The sequence below is a fragment of the Colletotrichum costaricense genome (genome assembly GCF_030867565.1).
Source record: "Colletotrichum costaricense strain IMI 309622 chromosome Unknown Scaffold_19.1, whole genome shotgun sequence".
Classification (NCBI taxonomy): Eukaryota; Fungi; Ascomycota; class Sordariomycetes; order Glomerellales; family Glomerellaceae; genus Colletotrichum; species Colletotrichum costaricense.
This window is the reverse complement of record NW_026848248.1, coordinates 980173-1007159: the sequence shown is the minus strand read 5'-3', so window position 1 is coordinate 1007159 and position 26987 is coordinate 980173. Positions and strand designations below refer to the sequence as shown.

The following is a 26987-nucleotide window of genomic DNA, read 5'->3' as shown; positions in this document are numbered from 1 at the left end:
TATTTAAGACATATTAAGGAAATATTTAGGAAATATTTAGGAAATACTTAGGAAATATTTAGGAAATACTTAGGAAATATTTAGGAAATACTTAGGAAATATTTAGGAAATATTTAGGAAATATTTAGGAAATTTTTAGGAAATTTTTAAGAAATATTTAAGAAATTTTTAAAAAACTTTTAAGAAATTTTTAGGAAATTTTTAGGAAACTTTTAGGAAATATTTACAATTAACATATTATTTACTTAGCATTTATAGCCTTAACTTCTATTCACACATTTACTACGAATATCTATTCATAATACCACGGTATTCTTAATTTATATAGTACTACCTTAAAGAGGTAGGTAAAAAACTTCTATTCTAATAAACTCTTTATTTATAAACTTCCCTAGACTAATTGTTCCCTATTATCCCTTAACCCTTAATTATACTTTTTACCTATTTATATCCTTAATAAAGATCTAGGTAGAAGTAGCGGGGTTTATTTAAGAATCCGTTTTATCATCGTTAGAATTATTAGTAGGGGTAGGCTAGACCGGTTTGCCCTTAACTACCTTACTATTCCGGCCCATTCGCTTAGGGGTCTTAAAAATTTTTAGAAATAATTAATATTAAGTATAACGATATATAGGTATTAATAAAATAACTTACCAGAAATATCCTCGTTTAGTACAAGGTTAGGGTAATAGTACTTACGAAATACTAAATAAGTTAGCTTATATACGTTAGGGAGAGGGTAAGTTATAAAATCCGGTTAAGAGGAGCGTTAATTAAGGAATAAGTTATACTTATTATAACTAATAGCGTCTTACGATATATAGACCTTATAGCTCTCTTCGGGGCCGAGCTTAACGTTTATTTTTATCTAGGCAACGTCCTATTAGAAATAGTTAGTTTTATAAACTAAAAATATTTCGGAAATATTTTTATTTATAATACCGTCCTCTTTAAGAGGGATAGTAAATAATGCCTTATTACTTATAATAGCCTTAGGCTTTTAGGGAGTATCTAGGGGCATATCCTAGCCCTTCGTAAGTAATATTATTCTAGCGTAGTATCCTATAAAAAACTATTAATAAGGCTAAAAATATTAATATAAAATAAGAAGTAACTTATAGGTAACCTCGAGGTTAATAGTAGTAAAAAGGGATCTTTTATAAGAAATCGCAGAGTCGATACGATAACCCTTTTTAAGGTACTTCTTAAGCGTACTAAAAGACGATTAGTAATAGCTATTAAGGTAAAGGCTATTAACCTCTAAGTAATAGTAATAAAGTTCTCTTAATAATAAGATTACTTAACCTTACTATTATAAAAGTAAGTAAATAAATTGCGTATTTAATTGTAATAATAGAGACGAAACTTATACTATCGGTCTCGAATATAGGGAGATTCTAAAGCCGGCCCTACTTACTATTAATATAGGACTTAAAACTATTACTATCGCAGTAGCGGGAAGGTATCGTAGAATTAATTCGGAAATGTTTCTAATTAATTATTAATAAATTTCGAGTACGATAGTAAGTTTCGTAATAAAAATTTCTAATAAAAGTCGTAACGAAGAATAGAAGTTTAAAAAAAAGGACGCGACTTAGCTAGAGTAAAAAAAAAGTATAGGTCAGAATTATTTCCTATAAAGCGGACCACAATTAAGTAGCAGTACCCTAATTAGCTATAATTTATTTCTAAAATATTTCCAAAATATTTCTAGCCCGAGTACCCTAAAAAAAAAATTAACGAAGTCCGATTAGTCAAATTTAGCTAGGATCTACTAATAACTGAGCACCTATTACTATGCACGGGACTCCTACCTTAACTAGGGGGGGTTATTATCAGTTTATATATAGACTTAGATACAGACGCTGTTCGAGGCTCTCTAGTCCCCGGCATCCGGACATGCGTGCAGACAACTCACGCACTTGGAACTTGACGGATACCTTTTCCACCTCGCAAATTTACCAGACATGCAGCTTTTGCAAGCTACCCGCCGCTATCATCCCGCCCTACTGCAACACTCTTGTAATTTGCATTAGGCTTCTGGAGCGGCTAATCCGCAACGACTTGGTCTTGTCTACATCCGTGCTAGGGCAATCGTCGGCAGCACCACTCGTCCCGCTAACATCTCCCGCCCTTCACACAGGTCAATCCGTCAAATCGGGTCCTCCTCATTAACACGTCCACTCTTGAGCCTGAATCACTCTTTTGCCGTTGATACTGGGCGACACAGACGTAGTATTCCACGAAAAATACGCGTGTCAGTGCCCGGAGGCTGTCGAAGGCTGTTTGACGGATACGAAAGCATCGAACTGCGACTTACATATCGCTCAGCCAGGCCCTGTCGCATTTCCCCAAAGTTCCAATAGAAATACCTGACGGACACCTTGGTGATCCAGTATGGGGAAGCTAGCTACGGGTGCGGTGTGGTGCGTATCCGTACAGTGCCCCCCATCGAGCCGCCTACCTTACCGTCTCTCACACTCTCTCTCTCTCCCCACACAACAAGTACCTACCGTGGCTCCATGGCAGCGCAACCCTGCTGTGATGCTGGGAGAAGAACATCAATGACCGCCTCCGTTCTCCAGTCTAAAGAGCTCGAGGGACCTCAAGGGCCTCCAGGGCCAGAGACTGCAACTCTGTCTGGCTGAATAGGTTCAGGCTCATGACGGAGACATACGGTATTTAGAAGCTCTGTACAATCTAGGTCCGGCAGCGAGACGGCAATATGTTTTACTGTGCGAAGTCAAGACACCAGAACAATTTGGTTCACGATCTTGTCACCTTCTAAGCCGGCGGAGAATAGTCTCAAAGAGCTAGTACGACTTATCCACGTTGTGTTCGCGACAGCCAGGTACACGCTCCGAGAGGGATATCCACTGTTCACCGCACGTCGCCTGCCTACAGGGACTCCGATGTTGGCGGCAGAATAAACCTTCGCTGAATGTTTCTTTGCAGCATGTTTGTCGGTCCTTAGGCACACGGACCCTACGGATACTCGACTGACAGAATTGCCCTGTGCTGAGCTGAAGCCTGAAGAATGGATCGCGAACCAGAAACGATACCGGTGGCCGGGTCGGGATTGCACTGATCTTACTGCTCCAACTCCTAATCCGAGGCTGACCGCCGGCGCGCTGGCGCACGACTGATCCATCACGAAGGGTTCGACGCCTCTACGTCATAGCGAATGGGGCGGCTCCCGTCAGATGGTCTTCTCTTACTCAGTGACCCTCGCCGTTCCGGCCGATCCGTTACCGCTCATCGCTTTCGCACCGACCTCCGATCGTGGCAGGTCGCAGAGTGGCTAATTGACGCCTCTTGCTCGACCTCGCCAGTGCTCGCCTTCGCCTCTCTCGCCATCGCGGGAATTGACGTGCTGACCTAAGCTTGCTGGGTGTTACCCCCAAGCTGATCGACGCTACAAGGGTTTCTCCGTACGAGGCGCGCTCTCGCCAAAAACCAGTTCTCGTTGGCGTTGGAGCTTGGGATCGGAGCCGTGTCGGTCAGTGTTCGGTCTCGCCGTCGAAGAGGCCGGGGGATCCATAATGTACAAAGCGGTCGGTGGCCTTGGCCATTTTGCCTTCCAAACTCAAGACATCCCGAACCGCCTGGCCGTTTCCTCGCCCGGCTGCCAGCCACGGTGCCACGCAAAGGGTGGTGGCCCAGCTCCTAGAGAAGTTCGCCGATACTGTAATCTCTCACCGAGATTCAAGCACGGTCTGCCCGGCTTCTTCCACCATCCCAGCCTGCCAGGTCTTACCACGGGCGACGCCCGGGCCTACCTGAAGCCCGGGTGTTTGGTCCTGTCCTTGGGCCGGATGACAGAACCTGTCGGGCAACCTGGACGGTTGGAGCCTGGAGAAAACTCGCGCTCGGCTGGCCAAAGCTCGCCATTCAATATTGTCCTCGTGAGCTCCCCGTGGAGACTGGAGACTCTCGGCGCTCACTCACCGTCTTTGTGTTCTTGGTCGTGACTCTTAGCAAAGAGGCATGCTGAGCCGCCCACGATGAGCCATTTCAAACCTTGCTATCGTATTGGACAGTTCGATACCTCGCCCATCGTTGATCTGGGCCATCTTGGGGCACGCCGCATCTCTGCACCACTACCCACCATCACAGTCCTCGGAAATGGCCCCGGTTACCCCCTCCCGAAATCGTCCATCGAATCGCCCATACAGATACACCTGCACTGTGCCTCCACTCCCGCTTTCTGTCGAGTGCGGGGATTTGACGGCCCTGATTCTCCCGCGCTTGCTACCATCCTAACGTGCCTAAAGCCTCATTCTGCTGCCGTTTAAGTCTACATTCCCCCCCTTCCGAGTCAGTCGGTTCTGGCAAAGTTGGAGAAGGATGGGGGGTCCTGCAACGAATCGACGCCTCCAGTGTCTTGGCCGTCGATGACATGCGCTTTCTGGCGCAATGAAATGCGCCTTTTTTACCCCAATGTCGCCTCGTTTGGCAGCTCTAAGACAAGGCCATTTTCATGTATAGTTGATCCTTCTTGGCTCACGAGTACAGCCCGCAATCTTCCGCTGAGCTGTGTGAGGTCAAGACTCAAAAGATTGAGCGAGAAAAGGACCAACGGAATCGGAGTGTCCATGCTCACGGCATCGTCGCATCAATTCCATCTTGGAGGGAAAAGGTTGAACCCAAAGTCTTGGCCAGCGGCCTGGGACCTTGGCGGTTCTCTACCAACGAAACTCCAAAAAACAGTGCTGGTATTCATACGAGCCTCACATTTGGCAGCTCCCACTTGAGCTCTATCTCTTTTCTTCTTCGCAGTCCGGATAGACAGTCTACTAGTCACGCCAGTGTACGAACTATGATTTCACGAATTCGTTTGCACGTAAGACGATGCAGGGATTGGCCACAACAAACGGTCGGTCAAGCTGGGGCACGAATCCCGACTCAACTGCCAAACTATCGGCTATGGGTACTCGCGACGCCGCCTCCCCCAGCGCTCGGCATACTGAAAGCCGCTCCACGTCGCGCATCCCCTAGGCTCTAGGAGTCTAGGGTCTCGACCAGAATTTCGTAGTGAGACTTCTGGACCCAGACTCGGCCGTGTAGCTTGCTGTTTGGGTGATGTGTTCCTATCGATCCATGGCCTGTGGGTGACAAGACCATCCATCCGTCTCCGGAGCCGATGGGCTTGTCAGCGGGGATTACTATGACAGACAATGGCGGAGTGGCCCCCGGATCGATAACGCACAATATTGGACGTGGATGGGATTCTCACTCGAGTCGCCGTGTTACAGCTTACCAGGCCTTTTCCGTCTCGTTGCGACATCACATACTGACTGCTAATGCCAACGAGTGACGAGAAAGGCAAGCACTGGACGCGAGAAAGGTCTAATTGATGGCGCGTAGAACCCTGTCAGAAGAGGGCACGGTTGGCATGCTCACTCATTTGCATCATGGCACCGTCTCCGTCGATAAACCCTGGTATTTTCGGACATTAAGCTGTGGGTGAGATGGGTACCCATCACGTTTGTTTACATCTCCATCACCACAGGGGCCAGCACAGGCCAGATAGGGTTTGGTCTGGAGCTCATGTCAAATTTCGATTTGCCTTAATGAGCTGAAGTAGATCATGAGTCTGCCGATTTCCCGCATCATTTCATCCGATTGAAATTGCTCAATGCGTTCTGCCTCCACGACAGACGTCATCCCAACTCACAGGGCTGTTCCAACTTGCAACGGGATGAATGTGGATTTGAAGCAAATTTCGAGATATGGAGAATTGCGACATGTACAACATAGCGAATAGCTGCATTTCGCCAAAGTTCGTACCTGAGGGATCCGTCTAGCTGCAGCTGCGGCCAAGACGCTTCGAAAAGTTCCGGAAGCATTAGGTCAACGATGGAATGCTGTCAGACCTAAGACCGTCAACCAGCGCAGATATGCGGCCAGTGTCTGCGGCCAGCGTTGATCCGACCATCGTCTAAAGTCGGCACGACGTGCTTGACTCGACCCGACTCGCTACGGCGCTGCGGCGCGACATCGCCAGCCATCTCATTTTCTTTCCCTTGTCGGCAATGGAACGTCAAGGATAGCCTACAGCATCGCATCCAGGCGGCTGATTGCTGTCTACGAGGTCGCATGCGTACGACATGGCAGAGGTCGAGACGACATCTTGGGGTAGCAGCTGGGCGAGGGCCTGAAACAGACCAATGAAGGTGAAACCTGAACCAAGGAGAAGAAGAAAAGCCTGCAACTGGACAGCGTAACTATTTGTCGTTGACAATCTGAATCTGCTCTCGGTTCGCAGTTCGCCAGCCAGTCAGAGATGGACGTACAACGTCGAATCTCGAAAAACTAGATAACTTTGAGAGCATACAGGACAGGCCAACCTGGGCGGCTGGCTGGGTCTCTGGGATATTACGAGAGACCAAAGCACCGGGAAACATCTGGTGACATTCCACACGGCACTTCGTCATCAAGCGGTGAGGGTTCATTAATGATCGTGGCCCTGGCTCCTTGTGACGGCGCTGCGTGGAGTTGCCGTTGGCTAACGATTACGGGCCGTTTCTTACTTCGGTCCATTACCATGGGCTATGGGCCTTGCCTCTATACTCGATAGGATCAAGGGATGCCGGCGACCGCCCCCGTTACTATGAGTAACTAAGAAGAAACGGCAAAGGAGACGAGTCAGTGGCTGACTGGCTCCTCTGATTATGGTCTCATGGCCCAGAGTTCCCGCTTCAGCTCCTGCCCGGGAACAAGACCCGGTTTCTTTCGCGGTGTGTGCCGCGGTTTCCCAGGCCTTGCTCTTAAGGCGTCCCGTGTTAAGGAGCCCCATTGTGAAGCGTTAGACCGGGCAGTCTCCGTCTATCAGTCGGAAGGGTTCAGTTGGGTTCTATGGGCTCATGGGGGAGAACCGGCGATTGGCACGCCAATCCACTCCCGGAACTGACCATGCATTCTAGGGCAATACGGAGCCGAACCCTCTTTACGCGCTGCTTGGCTGGATGGATCTTGCCGTTTGATTGGGGTCTCCATCTTTTCGACTTTGAGCCGCGGCAATCCTGCAGATGCTCCAGTGTCCTGCAGAGATATCCGGTACAGGAACAGGACACTAACGGAGCTTCGCTCGACCAAACCGCAACCACTCACGATGTTTGTCCCCACATGCCGCCAGCGATGCAGCGATGCAGCCAGCACGCCAACGGCCAACAAGTAGCAGAGAGAGAGGGTTGCAGGAGGAAGAGAATTGGAGCATGCTAGCACCAGCAGCATCAGCAGAACCCGCCCGTCCGCCCGCTCTCCGTTGGTGCGTGTCCGCTTTCCGCCCTTCTAGAAGCAATGTTGAAAGCAGGTTGCAGCGGCATGGTGTGGGATGGCCGCTGCGGCCACCAATTGCGATCACCTAACTGTGTGCCAGCTCACTTACCGCCTTGCCCATCTCGACAACCCACAACACCACAGGTAGTTGTCTTTAGGGGAAGGGTTCTGCTGGCAACCGGGCGGGCCACCGTAGCCTTGCAAGTTGGACCGGCGGCGGGCTGTGGGGACCGGGTACCTTGGGTATGATTTACTGATTATTAGGTGTCATGCAAGTGACCAACCGCTAGAGATCGTGTCGATTCTCAGACGGAACGCTGTGAAACCGCCATGGCTTTTGCCTTTTCCCGGGGGGGTGCACAACCTAGTGTTATTGTGTTGTTGTTTGTTTGTCGTGGATTTGGGGGACACACTATTGACTGTTTTCTTGGCTCTCCATGGCAACAGGGGGAAAAGACCAACCTCTTCAGGAAAGCCGCCGAAGGCACTCTATCCTGCGCTTGCCTGGGCCCTAGCGGCAGACACCGGGTCGGTTGTGGCTTCTTTTGAGGCGTTGGGGGGGGGGGTCATTTTGCGACGACACTCGATCGCTTTTCGTCCTTGCAACAACTCTCTGTCCCTTCTCCCTTTGAGTGACGATTGTATTGGTATACGAAGGACAGTCTGGACAACTGCGTACAGTGCGATTGATGAACTTGCGAATTGCTGGCTGGCTGGGGCCGATCTGCCCTCTTTTTTGCGTGCTCGGGGTCATGAAATAGTCATGTAATACGGGGAAGGCCAAGCCCGCCGGTCGCAGATTGGCAACCATTGGCGACCATTAGCAACCGCTGATCCAAAGTTGCGATATGACTGGGGAAAGTAATAAGACAGATAAGCTTTTGCGCAAGCAGAAAAAAATCTCTTCAAACTCTCCCACGCTAAGAAAGTAGAACGGGATTGGTTCTCTTTTCTCTCTGCGAGTGACAGAGAGCTGCTGTTATAGCAGTAGCAATGCGATTCATCTTGCAACTGTTGTCTACTTACCTTGGTTGCGTCCAATTGCCGGACGAAACATCAAGCAAAGCACAGCCGACCTGTTCATCCGGTCTTTTGTTTCCTTCTCTTCCTGTCATGAATCATTTCCTCTTTTTCCCTCGTGGCATCCCTATTCTAGAGCGTTTCCATTTTATGCGTTTCGATTTGTTTCTTTCATGCCCGACGCGTTTCGAGTTTCATTGATATTGCGGGGTGGATTGGGTTGTAGACGGAAGGGATGGCATGGCATGGCATGGCATGGCATGTCACAGAACCTGTTACTCCGTACTTCGTACACAGTGCCTGCGGCATTGTCCTTCTCCGTCCAAGCTTACATTGAGAGAGAGGTCGAACCAAAGATAAAGTAGGGATGAAAACTTTTTTGGACTTTGAGGCAGAAATGAAATGTCTGCGCTATGGTTTTCTATGAAATACCCGACGGGCAGGAAGATTGGAGAAATTTTGATATGGAGTTTGGAATGGGCTTCTCCTCCAATGGAATGCCCCATGTGGCATGTGTCAGTGGTTTAGAATCCGACTGGCCGGACTAGCAAAACTGTACAGGTTTTTTCTTTACGGTGACGTTTATTGAGATCGGGTCGATTCACACGTGCGGCTGCGTACTTGAACTCTCGGGTTTGGTGGGTCTTTGAAATGGCACGTGAGCGCATTGAATGGCAGCAGACTCCTGCCGGTATTGCTGCTACTTTTCGATCAACCTTGTGCTTCTTCCCCGACTGATGATTGTGCCTTGTAGGGTGAGTGGTGGTACTGAAGGTTCAAGTGAGGATATCGTCAGATATCAGGGCGCTCCGAGCAGACGGGATCGCAGTCTTGAGCCGGGGATTCTGTCGTCCGATAGATGAGAGAGAATTTCGTTGTCGGTTGGGTCGTAGTTGTACCTCTGTCATATCAGTCAGTCCGACAATTTAATGCATAATGAGGTTTGCTGGCTGACTAGCTCATGGAGATTCGGATGGTTGAGGCTGTGGTTGTAAGCCTTCGTTGGGAGGCGCTATCAAGGCTCTCAGGTATCCCATACTTTCTTACTCAGATTCGCGAATGCGAGAATCTCTGGGAGCGAGGCTACAAGGGGGTTTTGACTTTTGACTTTTGAGTTTTGACTTTGTGGCTCTGGCGAGGCCGAAGATTTTTGCGGCTGTGCTTGTGTGCGTGTAAGTCAGTTCTTGGGCTGCCAGGCAAGGTATCAAGTGAGATGAGGCGAGATGAGCCAGCATCACGTTCAAAACTGATAACTGTTGGAGCATTGGAAAGGGGTGGTTTGTCGTGTTTGACGAACTGGAGAGGATGGAAATGCCATCTTGCTCTCGTCTTGCCGGGCATGTCAGAGAGGACGGGGTCTATGGTCATTGGCTTGTAATCGTACCTACTCGGCTATTTAGCTCCCTTCTCTTCAAATACGATTGAATGTTGTGAGGACAAGTCTGAGTCTTTGAATTTTTTCGGCGAGGGTTCGCCTTTCGATAAGAGATGGGCTTTGCCTATGATTGTTCTGGTTGAGAGTGTGAAACCCGGATTGGCATTCATGAACTGGACTTCAGCGCTCCGTATTGCTGGAGATGTGTTGATCTAATCATTCTCACATCTTCTACGACTGCCTTCTCTGACACTCTATGACCTTGAACTTATTCACAGGCTCCATGTTCTAATTGGCGTTGATAGGGGTTTCTTTATTTGGAAACCGCAACAACGAGATCCAGAACCCGGCATCGATAACCGCCTTGTTTTGCATAAATATTGAAGACCAGGCTATGGAGAGCGCCGCAAGAGGACTATACCATACGGAACCTTTTATGAGTCAATGGCGATGGGGTCTGACTGGTCATAGGCAATGGAAGAAAGACGCTCTTGAGGAGACTCGCTTGGTCTTTCGGGTCGACGTTAAAAGGAGGCATATTGTTAGTCTGCCTACCCCCAAGATAAGGTGTGGATCGTACTCGTTCACGAAAGCTGTGGGAGACCTACAAGCTTCCTCTAGGAAGCAGATGTTTTTTGAGATCATCATATCTTTGATTCTCCGCAAGGCTCGTTGGTATGGCTTCAAACAAGCCACAGATGTCAATACCTCTGACTCATCGGCCCCTGCCTTTCTGACCTACTGAAATCATCACTGCCATCGACAGTAAACATTGACAATGAGAAGACGCTCGCCACAGATGATTCATCTCATGCCTCCTTTCCATTTGAGAGTGACGACTATTAGCTTGAGTTCTAGTATCCTGAGGAGGGGCTAGATGGGAGGTTGCACAGGATAATCAATAACACGGAAAGATATGACGAAGCTCTCTTGATGAGAAACCTCATCAAGTAGCCCGCTACAAGTGGGAAAACACAAGTCGAAGAGAAGCCATGAAATGAGCAATCCACAAACCCGCTCAGGGAATTCCAACATCAACCTCCCATCCCCAATTGTCGTAATATCTGACTGATAGCGTCACCACCTCCTCCCCAAGTCATCTCATCGTACGGCGTAAGCCTTTCCAAATTCTTGTCTCCAAGCACAACCCTCAAGCCGTCCCAGTCGCAGTCGGGCGCTGCTTCTTATAAGGAAACGGCAACTCAGGCAGGTCGTCATACATGTACAGGCCCTCGTTGCAATTCGACTTGCCCCAGATGTTCCCCGTGCTCTCGTACCACGCCGAGTCGACCGCGAGGGCCGGGCAGGTCGCGAAGACGTCGAAGCTCCAGTAGAGCCTCTTCTCCTGGATCGACTTGTCGCCGCGGTCCTCGCAGACGGGCTTGCTGGGCAGCGCGCACGCGAGGTCGGTGCGCTTGAGGTTGTGCCAGAGGCGGTGGCAGACGGCGCCGACGTCCTCGTCGACGAGGGCCGTCAGCTTGAAGGGGGTGACAAAGGTGTTGCCGTGGCCGCGCTTGCAGGCGACCTGCTGCCACATGTGTTGTCTCTCGCGCGGCATGTTCATGGGGCCCTTGCCGCCTGGTTTGATGGCCGAGATGAGGGTTGCTGTCGTGGCGAGGAAGAGGAGGAGGAGGGTGATTGGGGACTTCATGGTTCTTGGAGAAGGGTTTGGGCGAAGTCAAGGTTGAGTTGATGAGATTTGTACCCGTTTGATTATGGGGAGAGAGAGGGATGTAGATGATGTCCGTCTAAGATTGCAAAGATGGAACGAGTGGGCGCGTTATTTGCTGAAAAAGGGGAGTCTCTGTGCCCTTCAGCTCTGATGTAAGTGCCAGAAGAACGTTGAAAACGTCGAGGATGGCTAGGCGGCTGAACTTGGTGTTGCTTTTCGTTAGACGACCAAGAACGAGGAAAGGTTTTCAGTTGGCTAGCCAGTTACCTGACTGATATATAATAAGCAGCCTTTACAGAGGGCGAGAGAGGCTCAGGGAGAACTGGGGAATGGGTCCGGAGAAAGCTCATGCTTCTCTAGAGACATCTACCTTGGTGACTTCATGCACAAGAGAAGCCTGGGACATACTATTGAACAATAGACTATAGTATGTATCTGTGAATGCCGACGCCTCCCTGACGGGGACTATTTTATGCAATGACCAAACTTTTCAAAATTACACGCCAAATTCTTGCCCATGATGGCTTCGAATCCCCCAAATACCAACAGGGTGGTCTGCGTTCCAATATTCACTATATAGAATGGAATAGACTTCGTAGGAGGAGAAGAAATAAGATATCGAGGACCCTGAGTGATTAACGCGAAAAGGGGCCAATTAACATTGAGCGGCTGTCAATATATCAAATGATTTTCCGCAACCGCGGCCCAGCCATGCATAGCCTCCATCCGCCGATGACGCCTCCTTTGAAACTCAGTGCTGCCATATTTTGGGGCACCGTTGTACTGGCTTATTGTTCAATTATCCTGCCATTCACTATCCCATTCCGCTCCCGTACAAGTAGCGTGCTCCTTCTCAGCTCATCTAACAACAAACGATTGACGTTGGGTTATCTGTCCAGGAGAGTCAAGGGGAGTATTTATATCTTCTGTCTAGCTTCTAAACCGTAGATATTTAATTTGAATGTTTGCCTTCACACGTACATGCCGCCGTATGAATGTCCCGTAGACAGACGGTATCCTCGTCCATCAGGGTCTACTGCCTTCCCCGACGTTCGGAACTTTACGCGGTTTAAAATTTGGACTTACATGTCCCTCATTCAAGTTCCTTCTTCGCGCGCAGATTTACGCCCGAAGGGCTTCGTACATCTGCGGCCATAGAATACTTCGTACCCCATCGTCTCGAGGCTGCAGAAGGCCTCCACTGGCCGGCTCCCCTTTCCAAATCTATGCTCCGCCCTGGTACATGAGACCAGAAAAGCTTATTACCCGCTCGGCAGGAACCTGACACTCTAGACTATGCATATATCATGCATGGTTCCACCTTTCCAGACAACCTCATTCAGATGTTGATGGCAGATGGCCGGCATGGAGGGCTGAAGGCAAACCATAAAACACCCCTCCCGTAGTCGACCTCCATCCGCAGTTCAACGTACGATGTCGGGCTTCGTGCAAGCCGGGCTTGTCACCCCACTGGCACATGGTGTATACACCAACACGAAGAGAAACCCAAGTGAAAGTATGAATGGTACACCGTTAACGAATTTCCGTAATCTAGATCACATAGCGAAGTCGAATGATTACACCGTTGATCGTTTCATAAGGCAAGTAAGGCAAGAAAGAGTTCAAACGTAGGAAACCCACAAAAAGATCCATCTGTGAGAGAAAGCCAGACAAACCCTCCTTCCCAGTAAGCTAAAGCAACTCGATCAATAGAAAGTGAGCGTGATATGAGAAAGACCTGTATAAGCATATCCCGTCACGACCAGCTGTCACTCATCTTCGCTCTCCCTAGAAGTAGCTCCCTGAAGGCTCTCTTACATCCCCAGACACCCGCTTATCGTGGTAGGTCCATTGATAGAACGAAATGTTGTCAATGCAACGAAAAGAGCGGGGAGAATACGTTCCACAAATACCACACCACCGGCGCCGACGATGCGTTTCAGCGGATGTGGACTCCGTCAAAGTCGCAGCCCGCGCGGGTGAACAAGCTTCCACCCGGACCCGCATCCGAACTCCTTGCGCTCGGCCGGTCCGGGAGCCAGGCAACCTCATTCCCGGGCCTCGAGCGGACTTTGTTCCGTACTGTTAGTGTGGTGATGTACCTGTCTTCACTCCCAATCCACTCGTAACAAAATATCACGAACAGCAGAGACAACAAAGTCCACGAATCTTTTATATATGGTTCTGAGGGCGCAAAATGCAGCCCATAACGAGTAGTCTCTAAGATAAGCATAAAGCCAGATGAAGAACAGATACAGACGCTGAGCCCCGGGGATGTCACTCGCACGGGGCCATGGCGGGATTCATCCGTGCTGCTGGTAAGGTAAGCTACAACAGCTCCCCCACACGGCGTCCGCCTTTGACCAGGTTAGCTAGCCAGCCCCATCCTCAGTCCAACGACCATTCCAGGTATTGGTCTATATTCCCCCATGTAACGCCATCTTAATGCTTAGCCGTGACCTTGTCGCCGGTGAGCTTCTCGACGTAAGTCTTGGCCCTGTAGTTCCCACTGATTAGTTCTGTCCGTGTTATGTGACGAAAGGGGTGGGGGCAACTCACATATCACCCAAAGCAACCATGCAAATCGTCTGCCAAACGCCGAGACCAATACGAGGAGCAACACCACGGTAGAGACCGGAGATACCGTTGGTGGAGTAAATGTAACGGAAAGTGTTTCCGACCGTCATCTTCTTGGGTCGGTTGGGGTCCTCCTTCTTGCTCTGCATCTCGACACGGATGACCTCAATAGGCTGGTTCCAGGCGGACAGACCACCACCGAGACCGGAAGCAAGAATCTTCTCCCAGGCGGCGAGCTTCTCACCGTCCTTCTTGCCTCTTACGTCGCGGATGCCCTGCTCGGCCAGACGAGAGAGACCGAAACGGGAACCCCAGTTGGTCATCTGACGGATAGCGACGGCGTTGACACCCTTGTTGATGCCCTTGATACCCTCCTTGCGGTAGATACCCATGAAGGTCTGGAAGGTGCTGGGAGGCGGGACGCCAGTGGAGGCAACCTTGTGCTTGGTGATCTCGACCGTCTTCATGCAAGTGCAGAAACCCATGGTGGCATAGGCCTGGGCAACACCACCGGTGATACCACCGATGATACCACCACCGAACTCGGAAGCACCAGCGTTGCGTGCGTAGTACTCGGCCTCGGAGGCGACGAAGAGAAGGACGGCGCCCTTGGTGGAGGCTTCAATCCAGGCCCAGGGGATGAGACCCTGGTAGACTATGAGGGAGGAGAAATGTCAGTGATGCTTCTTGCTTGTGGAGTGATTTGTCTTCTGGAGAGCTTCGACATCAAGCAATCAATGGGCATCAACCGGGCCGCGATAAGCAGCTCGATTGACGGATTGATTTCCAGTAGTCATCTCAGAGAATCACGAGAATCACCGGAAATGAGGATGGGGAGTTTACTCACAACCAAGGACACCACCACGACCCCAGATGCGGCCCAGGGCAGTGCCAAAGCCGTCGCCACGGTTGGCAGCCATGGTGGTCTTGACGACCTCGAGCGGCTGGCCAAGCGTGGTGACCTCGAACATGTTCAGACCGGCGCCCAACAGCAAGTTGGAGAACTTGACGGGCTTCTTCTCCAGCTTCTGGGGCTCCCCGATGGGGGCGGGCATAGTGGCGACGGCAACCATGGCTCTGCTACTTGTGATGACGGAAAGGGGCCCTGACCAAGGGAGGAGGGTGCTTCTTCGCGGGGGATGCGAGGTGCGGCGGGAGGTTTAATGGAAAGTACGGGGTAGATGCTTGGGAATGGAGCCAAGCGAGGAATGGGGGAAAATGCGGTAGGTTGCGGGATAAAAAAAGGGCTGGGAATGACCTCGGATATTCGAGCTGTGTGTTGATAGGTGTATCTCGGAGGAAGGCCGAGGTCACAGGTGACTTTTTGTGTATGAGGTGAGGAGAGATGTGTTCGTTTGAAAGTTAGGCGCCCGGGGGACTGGACTGGTTTTGGTTGCTAGTTCGGGGGTGGAAGCGTGCGTTCTCAGTGACAAGAAACCGAAGAAACAGAAGCAGGAGCTCTCCGTGACTGAGCGGACGTGGGAGCAGGCGCCTTTTGCACGTGGGAATTGGAGTGGATTTGGGAGGGAACAGTGAGCAAAGGCAAGGCAGGGGCAGGGGTGGGCTACCTGAATGCTGGAGCTCCTCAATTTTTTTGGTCCCAGCCCACACTCAATGCTCACTCTCTCTCTCCAGTCTATCTTCCTAGGGCGGGCTTTGATGAGCTTGGAACCGGGTCAACTTTGGACTCCATTGGGCTTTTTAGCCTTGGACTTGGCCTTGATCGGAGGCCCGATCTGACAGCCTTAGGTTAGGCTATTCACCCGAGTATCACCTCGGACGACCTATTAGATGGTTGTTGGACGGGCATATGCGATACAGACGACCAGACAGAGTTAGATGTTTCCTCTCAGGTACCCAACCCTTGAAGCATAACGGGCGGCCGAGAGCCCCTTGTCTGAAGTCTCCCCCAATGGTTGTAGCAGCGTATGTAAGCTTGACTGGGCACCTCATGTCTCCCGCCGGTACTTTGCATCTTTGAGTACGAAGTACTCTGTGTCCCTACTGGCAAGCAAAAGATACCTACAGTAGATCGGCTTCCTGGACAGCTCGGAGAGAGTGTGTGTGGCATGGAGATGGGAATGCGATAAAAAGTGAGACGTGTGCGCCCATAACTTGAGACGATGCCGGCTGTCCAAGCATTGTCGTAAGACTCGACTCCCTCTCATCGTCCCTCTCTCCCTGTGCATTGTGCTGCTCATAGACCTCATTTAGAAGTGCGTATATCCGTAGTTGACTACCAAGTATATCTGGTTGTATTAGCAGCAGCTTTGGAAGCAGTTACGAGCTGTTGGCATGTACACATCCACTACAAACAATCGTATCCGATGTCAGCTATCCTTCGGGTACTTTTACGAGGATGAACTGCAGCAAGCCAATATTCCCTCGGCGGCTTGCTTACCTCACCTCACCTCAGATAACAAGGCACACATCAGTGAGTCCCGTTACAGCCACAGCTTGGAAAGGGAGTTGTGCCGCCTGCAACATTGGATTTCAACCAGACAAAAGGAAGCTCGAAGCTCACGCAGAAGAAAACAGGGTCCGTACCTCGAGGCCGCGCATCAACAGGTCCGCCGTGCCACGGACTGGCCCGTGGGTTCTCCGCCAACCACACCAAAACGGGCACTAAGAGCACCAAAAGATTCAAGAAACCGAAGAAGGCGCCCACGCGCCCCGCCGGGTCCTTTTTTGGAGCTCAACCCTCCCCAACAGCTTCCAGCCTTGTCCCCATCTGGAGAGCTCAACGCAAAATTCCGTGGGGATCTTCCGACTGCCAAAGCCTCAACCGCCCCCGTCCCAAACTGCCTCCCTCCGATTCCCGCCTCTGACTGGGTATCAAGCTCTAATCTCTCAGACTCACCAGCCGTACGCCGTAGAATCGACGATACCTTTTTTTTTTTTTTTTTTTTTTTTTTTGGGCAATCCACAGCCACCAACATCCATTTACTCCCCCCGTAAGATCTACCAGTAACACCGCGTCAGCCTCACGGTAAGAAGCCTTCAACCCTTATCCAATTAAACCATCCGACTCCATCACATTGCACAAAACCCGGAACTACATCCCTGAGCCGGAACCACTTGCTCCTGCACCAGGTTCCTCTTTTCTTACGGAGTACTCCGTACTCAAGGCTCAAAAGCTGTCTTTCCCACGCCGGACATCGATTGGGGTATAACCAACCCGAGGGGAGGTGTGGATTACATACAGTAAGACTACGGATATTATGCAGTACAAGGTGGTACCGTAGTTTGAGATTATGTAAGACATCACAAGTTTGAAAGTGACACGAACTCCTGGTGTGCGCGTGCCTGCAGAAGCTCGACTCCAAAACTTGCATAGCTCGAGTCCGGCCGCGTGTCCAAGCATCGCGGCGCCACGCTGCGCGCATGGCTTCGCCTGTCACGTCCAGAGGCGCGCAGACATCGGCAAATCCATCCCTTTCCCGCTCCGTCTCAAGTTCAACATCGTCGCATCATGCGCACCAAGCTTCGAGAATAGACCATGGTCAGTGTACCGAGTAAATGGTAAAGCAAGGATCAATGCAAGTAAAGGAACATCTTTATAACTTCAAATTCGTAAATGTGTATTCGGACGCAAGCCAGCCTCGGCCCCAAGGTAACTAAAACAACCCAGTAATTCCCGGTAAAAGCAGCCCTTCTCGGTATTGTACAAGCGCAGTGGATGGTATCGCCCAAAGCTTTTCTATCCACCCTGACTGAAACAACACGCTGCCTTTCATGTCTATTGTTGATCGCTCATGCGACCCTGATGCCTTTCCCGCGCACGCAAAATTACTTGCATCCGCAGGCGCGCCTCCGTTTTTCTCTCTTCCGCCATCATCATCATCTTCTTCTAAGCGTACACGTTTAGATCTTCTTGACAAGCTCGGCCCACTTGGCAGTGGAGAAGGACTTGGGGCGCTCGATGGGGGCACCGAGGGCGCGGTCGATGATGAGCTGGGGAAGGACACCGATGGCGCGGGAAACACCGAAGAGGACGGTGTAGTAGTTGGCCTCGGTAAGACCGTAGTACTGGAGGAGGACACCGGAGTGGGCGTCGACGTTGGGGTAGGGGTTCTTGGTCTTGCCGTGCTGGGTGAGGACCTCGGGGGCGATCTTGTAGACCTGGGAGACGAGCTGGAACATGGGGTCGTTGGGCATCTTCTCTGTAGGGTTGTCAGTATTCTCATTCTTACGTCGAATCTGGATTGTCATTCATGGTGGATACGTACCCTGGGCGAACTTGCGCTGGGCAGAGTAACGGGGGTCAGTCTTGCGGAGGACGGCGTGGCCGTAACCGGGAACGACACGGCCGGCGTTCAGGGTGGACCAGAGGTAGTCGGTGATGGCCTTGTCGCTGAGGTCGTCGCCAACGGACTTCTTCATCTCAGTGAGCCAGTTGAGAACCTCCTGGTTGGCAAGACCGTGGAGAGGACCGGCCAGACCGTTGAGACCAGCAGCAACGGAAAGGAAGGGGGAGGACAGAGCACTGCCGACCAAGTGGGTGGTGTGGGCAGAGACGTTGCCACCCTCGTGGTCAGTGTGGATGGTGAGGTAGAGACGGAGCAGCTCGACGAAGTCGGTGTTGCTGCCGAAGCCGAGCTGGTTGGCGAAGTTGAAGGAGTAATCCTTGTCCTTCTCAACAGCGGCGACCTTGCCGCCCTTGAAGACGTTCTGGTAGATGCGAGCGGCAATGGTGGGCAGCTTGGCAATCAGGTCCATGGAGTCCTCAAAGGTGTATCCCCAGTAGTCCTTCTTGTTGACACCCTTGGCGTAGGCCTTGGCGAACGAAGAGGTGTGCTCGAGGGCGGTAACGGCCAGGGAGAACTGAGCCATGGGGTGAAGGTCGGTAGGGCAGTGGTCGATCAGCTCCTCGACGAACTTGGGAATGTCGGAGCGGGCGGCCCACTCGGCGGACAGGTCGCGGACCTGCTGCTCGGTAGGGACCTCGCCAGTCAGGAGAAGCCAGAAGAGACCTTTGAAGTTTTGTTAGCAAAGGGAATTCATTGCGAAAATTGTCGCGACACATAGACTTACCCTCAGGAAGGGGCTCCTTGCCACCGGGAGCCTTGGGGAGGAGCTCCTGGCACTCGGGAATGGTCTTGCCGCGGAAACGGATACCCTCCTCAGCGTCGAGAACGGAACCCTCCCAGACGAGGCACTTGATGCCACGAGCACCACCGTAGACCTGGTCAAGAGTGACCTTGTCGATGACCTTGGAGCCATGCTCTCTGCGACGGCGAGGTTAGCGGTTGTCGAGGTTGCGATAAGGGGGCCCAATGGCTATGCACTCACTTTCTCAGAGCCTTGACCTCCTCAATCTTCTCGGGGAGAAGCTCAGCGAAGCGCTCCTTCAAGGTCTAGATGCGAACGTGTCAGCTTCACGATACCCGAGGTAAGGAAGGGCCGGACGGCCGGAGGGAAACAACGGCGACGGCAGCAGCAACTTACCTGGTTCTTGGAAGAGTAGCAACGGGCAGCGTTGAAAGCCGAGACCTTGAAAGGGGAGGCTCTGAGGGAAGTCCTCAGAGCAGAGGTGGAAAGACGCGCTACAGACATTGTGAGAGTATCGTGAGGCTTCAGGAACTGGTGAAGGATGAAGGTCGGAAAGGAGGGAAAGAAAAAAGCCGCAGGTAATGGGATAGAAAAAAATATGAAGCAAAGGCGCACTTGGACCGGGGGGCCGCCCTCGGGGGGTCACGTCACAGGTGTGGCCGGAAATACCAATGTACCTCAGCGGGCATACGGGTTGTCTCTCAGGCAGGGTGAGGTATCTGCGCTAGGTGTTTTGGCGCTGCAGGTACATCTGCCATCCATCTTAGACTTCCGGCCGGTTGCCCTGCAGTGTAGCAGTCTACCTAGGTGCTCCCCCAACGTCGGTCCAACCATGGAATTTTTCCTTGAGCTCTCAAGCTGCCCAGATCCAATGCAGGTCGAGCCCAGGCCCGTCTTCCGAGGTATTCAACACGCGCCATAGCGCTCAATTTGCGATGGCGTACAGGAATTGATTGAGAGGCTCAGCCGCCGTCCGGCACTCCGTTGACATCCCTTCCTTTCAGACCAGCTACCTACCACCTACCTTGCTTCTTGACACCGGTGTGCCTTACTCGAGCAGGTTTCAATTGCGGTGGCGGACGACCTCTACACCGTTGATACCTGAGGTCAAGACTCTCTCTCCCGGCCTTCAAGCAACGAGGGAGAAACAAACGCCGGCGAGGCGAGCAGACGCGAAAAGGATACGTACCGGCTGTAATGTACAAGTGTCCAAGACTCCAGTGCCCCCCGTGTCCCCCGTGGTCCCCCCAACCGGCGACTCCAATCAATCTATCCTGTCAATCTTGGGATCTCAATCTCCCTGAACCTGTCTCCGTCTTTTTACGTAGCGTCCCTCGTCGGCCCCACCAGAAAATCTGCATCGCGCACTCCAGTTTGTCGTTGCTCCAGTCTCCAGTTTTACCTCCCGTATCACAACGCCCCGTTCTTGCGCGCGAAAAGCCGAGATAAGTGGATATCTGGGCGGCTTCTCTCGGAGTATCCGCTCTTCGTCCGAAGGTCGGAAGCCAAACTCCAAGTATCTGTTGAACACAACATCGCAGCCTTGACTTTGTGGGTAGCCCGGCGGTAAGGTAAGGTAGCCAAGGACAATGCGCCTCACGGTGAGACTGGACGACGGTTGAACTTCAGAAGGGACTGTGTACCTTCCCAGGCACTTGGGATCGCGGCCCGGCCCCCACGAGTTCACGCTTTCTTACTAAGATTTGGCCCTCGCCAAAGAGCATGTCCGGACTCAGCGCTTGCGCTCCTGTTGCCATTGGCAAGTATCCGCCCGGAGCCAAAGTCAATGGAGGACTTGTTGATGCAAGTTGTTGCTCTCCTCCGAGCCCTGTCTCGCGCATCTCCCGTCAGCTCCGAGGCTCCGTAACCCGCCGCAGGTGTGGCATTCGACCAATCAAAACTGCGTTCTCGACCCTCCTGCCTGTCTTGGAGCGAACTTCCAACCACGGCACAGCTCGACCGCCTCATCCGAGAAAGCTCACACTGGTCACGTATCCGTACAACATGAAGTAGAACGAGGCTTCCGCTCGTCCACGGCAAAGGCAGATGTTGTGATTATGTATCCCGGCTATCACGTAAAATTGATATAATCGTATGTGTGGTATTATTGACAAGCTGTAGCGATTGCAAAGGAATCTGTCAAGCTTCAAGTTTAGATCCTACTGATAAGAAGTATTTTCGCAACTGTCTGCCGGCAACTTCAGCTCTGATTAACAGAGTTGTTGTTGCCGGGGAACTATCACACCTTCTCCAGATAATTTAGTAGGTGGGTATTGTCCGCATACGGATGTGGATGAGAACAATATGAAGACTGGCAGAAATAATTGTGGGCGGGCGTGACAACAAAGATCTTTGCTCTCCTCGTTGATGTCCGGGCCGGCGACGCCAATGTGGAAAGGTGCTCTGGCCAATCTGGGCCAATTCAAGCGCCGGGACCCAAAGCATCTCCTGTTATTTCCATATTGGCGCAATTGAGACGACTGTGTCAAATGGGCCTTTCTCACTTATTTATTATGCCAGCTCATCACCAGCGCGTCTACCTTAGCATTCCGGTGCAGTCCATCTTCTACGTACCTTAGGTCGTACTTCCTCGCGGCAGAACCTCGGCGGTGGAACCATCATCTCGCTTCGAGGACCGGCTAGTCAGCAAAAAGGTCTGTGCCTTAGCAACTTCCCATTTAGCCTTAGGCAGAAAGAAGCTTGGGCACCCGACCTCAGCAAACGATGTGAGCTCCTGCTCTTGATGACTTTGATGACAAAGATGCCAATGGTTTTGATTGGTGCTTTGGTCTCCAAGAATAAAGCCGTAATCATGGGCACGCTGCACACCCGACCTCACCTGCCATGTGCCACCGCCTGCTGCACGGCAAGCCTCCAGCGCCGTCTCCAAACGTGTCCCAGCTTCCATTCCATCCCCACTTCCGAATCTCTTCTTTTCCAACCACAACTCCCCCTTCCCCCTCAGAAAAACTGACGAACCTCTCCAGCGCGACGCTGCATCACGCCCATCCCGTCGGCAGCATAAGATAACTGTATTCATCGAGACTATCATCGTATACTGACGAACATCGTATTTCGCCTTCGAGGACCGCAAGAGTCCGACCGTGGGTGAAATCAAATCAAGTAGTAGACCGTCGACGGCTCCTGCCACTTGAAAATTCTCCTCTGTGACCTCCTTGGGACGACTCGTCAAAAAAGGCGTCGCACGCTCTGTCCGTACAAAGTAGAGAGTCATCCAATCCAGGAACTCGATCCATTCGTACCTTTAGAGTGCTGGACACATTGCCGTCGCGCGACATTTTGGGATATCTACCTTATTTCTGCCTGCGCGGTCTGTAAAACAAAATACACACAAAAAGTTGTTGATCGAGGGAAGGCGCGACCGGACGTACCTGCCTGATTTTACTCTAGGAAAGAGCGTGGCACTCTTTTACTCTTGACTACTTCCACTTCCTGGACGTCGCGTACCTCCCCGCGCCCTCAGTAAACCTCTTCTTGAACAACCCTTCTTGCAAGCCGCAAAGAGCAAAAAAAAAGAAGCCCTAGCTACTGGCACTTCGTCTGTTTTGCCTCGAGCCTGCCCGCCACAACCAAACCAAACTATCTACCTTCCCAATCGTACTTCGCTCGCAGACAAACTCCTGAGGAAAAACACCACAATCGCCATCGCCATATCTTAGTTGCCAGCGAGCGCCCTGCAGAATGGCTGCCCCGACTTCTGCCGCCGCTGCTGTGGCGGAGCTAGAAGCCGCCCTCGAACCCATGCAGAATTACAAGGCTCCTGGTGTCACCGCCAACCGCATTGCTAATATCACTACCATCTGTGTCGACAACATTCAGGTACGATACGATATCGAACGCAGCGTCGCATCTCGCTTGCCTGGCCAAGTACCTAGACTAACCTCGAAACTTTCTCTGTAGAATGAGTCGGTTCTCATCCAGAAGCTGTATACCACGTTCAAGAAGTTTTCTGCTCCTTACAAGCTTGGAGTCCTATACGTGATCGACTCTGTGATGCGCAAGTGGCTTGACCAAGCCAGAGTGTCCGGCCAGCCTGTTGATGGTTCTGCGAGAGATGGAACCTTTGGCGCTGGTTGTCACCGAATTACCGGTCTCATGCACACCCTCATCAGTGACATGGTGCAGTTGCGCCTCGAAGGCCAAAAGGTACGCATCAAATGTTGCAGTTTTCGAAGCACCCTCTACTACAATACTTTGTGTGTTGGCATATCTCATAATGGTTCCGACATGGACCGGGATGTCTTTCGCCCTTCATCCTTTCATCTACCTCACACCGGACAATGTGAGAGTGAACGCTTGAGACTCATTCGGACACGTTCATTGATGTCTATATGTTCTTTGCTTTCTGTTGACATGGCTGGATAATCTACTTACACTGCTGCCCTTTATGTAGGAGAAATTGCTTAAGCTGCTCGAGATATGGCGTAGAGTTGCCACTTTCTCTCCTGATGTCCTCGATGATTTCCAGCGGAAGATCGAATCTTCGCCTGACCCGAGTATGTCACCATCCCACCAGATGATCAACAAGCTTCATCGCCTCCGTTGTGCTAGCCCGGGTTTACAATTTGCTGACTCCTCTGCCCGTTCAGTTCAGTCCTACACGCCTGAGGGTAGTCCCCCACCAGGCTTGGTCGAGGCCATGGGCTACAGATCCAAATCCGCGGCTCCCCCGGCTGCTCAACCCCGTCCTGCTGATGCCAACAGCATCATCGCCAATCTGGCCAAACTTACGCAGTCCGTCCAGAGCCAGCCTCAGACCCAGAGCTATGGCCAGCCGCAGAATAGCCAGAGTCAGAGTAACGGACATGGCCAGAACTTCAATCAGGGCCACAATTACGGCCAGGCCCATGGTCATATCCAGCCTCCCGCCCCGGCTCAGACTCAGACCCCCGCAGTGCCTCAGAACTTGCAAGACTTGCTCTCTAGACTACAGAGCTCCACGCCACAGCAGCAGCAGCAACCGCCGCCGCCGCCGCCTCCAGCTCCTCCCGTCAACCAGTTCCCCCAGGCTCCGTACTCTATGCCTCCTTTCCCTGGTGGCCCCCCTAACACAGCGACTCCGTATGCATACGCCCAAGGCCAGCCCCAGGCTCCTCCTGTTGGACTGCCGTTTCCAGGAGCTGGCCCTCAGCCTCCTCAGGGAGTCAATGGTCAGCAAATGGCTCTCATGCAGATGTTTGCCAATTCGGGATTCACCGCGGAGCAAATTGTCGCAGCGCTTGCGGCTGCCAGCAATCAAAACAGCGCTACTCCTTCGGGACCGCCTGTACCCACGCCCTCTACCACATCTACTCCACTCCCCATCGCGGCCCAGAGTTACTACGGCAGCGGTCAGGGATGGGGTGGTCCCGTTCAGCCCAGTGACACCAGCGAGGGAAGTCGCTACATTCGTACCTCAGCTGGAGCTGGAAATGGGAAATATGAACGTACAACCCGGTCTAGATCGCCTGGCCGCCGTTGGAACTCGGGTGGTTCTTCTCACGACCGCGACAATGGCTACGACTATGGACATCGCTCCCCCGATCGAGGCCGTCACGACAGTAGAGACGGTCGCTATGGTAGCGAGTACCGCCAGCGTAGCCCCCATGGAAGCCACAGTGCTTCTCAAGGTGGTCATGGTGACTCGCGCCGTGGTTCGGATGCCAAGTGGGTTGAGTATGACCGTAACTTGAAGCCTGGACACATCAAGGTTCTGAGCCGCACCCTGTTCGTCGGCGGTGTCAAGTAAGTATAGCCGTAAACATTTTCACTTGTTTGAACATTGACTGACAGCCTTTATAGCCAGTCTGAGCACGAGCTTCGTGCCATCTTTACTCGATTTGGCCAGGTTCAGTCTTGCATCGTTAACAAGGACAAGCGACACGCCTTCGTTAAGATGGTCTCCCGCGAGGATGCCGTTCGTGCCAAGGATGGCATGGAGATGCGTGCCAACGGCAACATGCCGCAGAACGATGATGAGTCGCAGCTGAGAGTAAGTCCCAAAGATCTCTGACTACCAAGTATTTCGACTGACACAACCTAGACCCGCTGGGGCGTTGGCTTCGGTCCGCGCGACTGTAGCGATTACCGTACGGGTGTTAGCATCATTCCTATCAGCAAGCTTACAGAGGCTGATCGCAAGTGGATGTTGACCGCCGAGTATGGAGGCAGTGGCGGTAAGCCCATCGAAGAGGGTATGGTCGTTGAGGAGCCCGATATCGAGATTGGCAATGGTGTTTCCTCCAAGGCCATCAGCCGCCGCATGCAGACCGACAAGAGCGGCAACCACGGACCTCGCTCTACTCGTAGTGGTGGACGCGACGACAGCCGCGAGGACCTCGGTCGCTGGCGCCGTGGCCGCGACCGCGACCGTGACCAGCGCCGTGATGACAAGAAGTTCTCTTCGGCCAACTCTCAGCCGCTTCCGCAGTTCCCCTATGGCATCGGTACCTTGCCCAACGGCATGCCTGCGTACCCTCCCGGCTTCGCGTTCCCGGCCGCCAAGGACAACTGAGTTGTTCTCTCCTGCGCGGCCTCTCGGATCCGCTGAGCGTTGTATATGGAAGGGGGTATACTTTATTTGCTTCTGCGTTTCGACGTCCCTCTGGACCCTCGCGAGCTTTGGCCTTTGGCCTGCGATAATCATGGATGTGTGCATTGGGCCGGCGTTCATATGGGGGAGGTAGCTGGGCAAGGATATCAAGGAGAGAAAAGGAAATACCCACACCAAAAGTAACTGAGCTCATTTGGAGAGGAAAGGGGGTGGATCAGGACTTTGTTTTTTTCGATACCCGCGCACTATGATGCTTTATCGTATCGTGGTCTTGCTGGCTTTTGGGCTTCAAGGGTTTGGTCAACTGGTTCTTGGTTGTAGGGTGATTTTTCACTCGAACTCCCGTTGTAACGTAGCAAAAAGAAAAGGACTGTTTTGGTCTATATCTGCTTCAGTGAAGCTTACGTGATGCCGCTGGTGATTCAGATACTAACATATGGTAGTCCGTACCTACAGCCTTTGGCCATGAGAATTGCCACGAAAGAAGGGCTGCTCTCCCGCTAACATAATCGTCACATTTGACACCGAAAAAGGCGTAGCTCAAGAATCAGAATTCGTAAACACAACACATGTGGCTCATGTTCGATCTATTTATGTGCGTGGACGTACCGACGAAGAAATCCGTGAATTTGTCTATGGGCTAGAAAAATAATGAAGCAGAGGTAGCTCGTCGGGGTTTCCTCCTCCCTGCTACGGCACCTGGTTTCGAAAGTTCTGGCCGTACCTTACCGCTTCTTACCGTACCTTCCCTCCTTGCCCATCCCTTTCAAACGTGACACACCACCTTACCACGAAGCGGCGCGAAATACATACCCCTCCTCAATCCCATTCCCGTCAACGGCCAGGAGGCGCCCGTCTAGGTCGACGGGTCAGGTCAAACCTGGCTGGGTGGTGGAGTGGTCAATGGTCGACAATCAAAAACGCCAACCAGCCTACTTGACGACAGGCTTAGCGAGTACCCCCGAGTTCGAATCCCAGCATGAGCACCAAGAGATGTAGCCTCAATCGGGGGTTGAACTCTTCTTTTTAGGTTAAATCTATTAAAGGGTGTAGGATATAGATTTATCCTCTGTGTCATAGTTCCTGTCTCTTCCTAGCCAGCTTAGAGGAGCTATGTTAGAAACTGCTAGCCACTTGCGCCTGCCTTGAAGCCCACCGTCCTATCTCGGGGGGGGGGGGGGTATCTAAGTGACGCTGTTGCTTCGAGGGTAGTATGTTCTACAATATCTGATTTCTGGTCCCAAACACGAATCGGTTAGCTTTAAAGTGAAGTCATTGCCCGAGATACAAGCAGGGCCTAAGAATACATTGTCTTACGCTCTTCAGTATCACATGACGAATCAGTCGCTCAATCTAGCCAGTATCCTCTCCTACCGTGCCGTCACCTCCTTCATATTCATCATATAACATACAGCGCGAGGGAGAGCGGGATGAGAGAAGTATAGAGACCGCGCTTG

General features: G+C 51.8%; 6 protein-coding genes across 6 annotated transcripts; 3 read left to right on the top strand and 3 right to left on the bottom strand.

The window, feature by feature from the left end:
* Positions 1-3542: 3542 nt before the first annotated feature.
* Positions 3543-4295, top strand: CCOS01_14173 (uncharacterized protein; the record flags this gene model as incomplete). Its single annotated transcript, XM_060462317.1, has 2 exons — positions 3543-3905; positions 4041-4295. 2 exons carry the CDS (start codon positions 3543-3545, stop codon positions 4293-4295), a joined length of 618 nt encoding a protein of 205 aa, XP_060307413.1.
* A 3979-nt stretch (positions 4296-8274) lies between these two features.
* CCOS01_14172 (uncharacterized protein) lies at positions 8275-8502 on the top strand (the record flags this gene model as incomplete). The annotated part of the gene is made up of 1 exon (XM_060462316.1): positions 8275-8502. One exon carries the CDS (start codon positions 8275-8277, stop codon positions 8500-8502), a length of 228 nt encoding a protein of 75 aa, XP_060307412.1.
* Positions 8503-10826: 2324 nt separating this feature from the next.
* Positions 10827-11327, bottom strand: CCOS01_14171 (uncharacterized protein; the record flags this gene model as incomplete). The annotated part of the gene is made up of 1 exon (XM_060462315.1): positions 10827-11327. The coding sequence occupies one exon, from the start codon at positions 11325-11327 to the stop codon at positions 10827-10829; it is 501 nt and encodes a 166-aa protein (XP_060307411.1).
* Positions 11328-13790: 2463 nt separating this feature from the next.
* On the bottom strand, positions 13791-14998 carry CCOS01_14170 (mitochondrial DNA replication protein YHM2; the record flags this gene model as incomplete). Its single annotated transcript, XM_060462314.1, has 3 exons — positions 13791-13845; positions 13908-14580; positions 14773-14998. The coding sequence occupies 3 exons, from the start codon at positions 14996-14998 to the stop codon at positions 13791-13793; spliced, it is 954 nt and encodes a 317-aa protein (XP_060307410.1).
* A 2791-nt stretch (positions 14999-17789) lies between these two features.
* Positions 17790-19481, bottom strand: CCOS01_14169 (citrate synthase; the record flags this gene model as incomplete). The annotated part of the gene is made up of 5 exons (XM_060462313.1): positions 17790-18088; positions 18155-18898; positions 18960-19153; positions 19218-19282; positions 19374-19481. The coding sequence occupies 5 exons, from the start codon at positions 19479-19481 to the stop codon at positions 17790-17792; spliced, it is 1410 nt and encodes a 469-aa protein (XP_060307409.1).
* A 3198-nt stretch (positions 19482-22679) lies between these two features.
* Positions 22680-25491, top strand: CCOS01_14168 (RNA recognition domain-containing protein; the record flags this gene model as incomplete). The annotated part of the gene is made up of 6 exons (XM_060462312.1): positions 22680-22817; positions 22899-23144; positions 23392-23494; positions 23588-24722; positions 24780-24969; positions 25021-25491. 6 exons carry the CDS (start codon positions 22680-22682, stop codon positions 25489-25491), a joined length of 2283 nt encoding a protein of 760 aa, XP_060307408.1.
* Positions 25492-26987: the final 1496 nt, after the last annotated feature.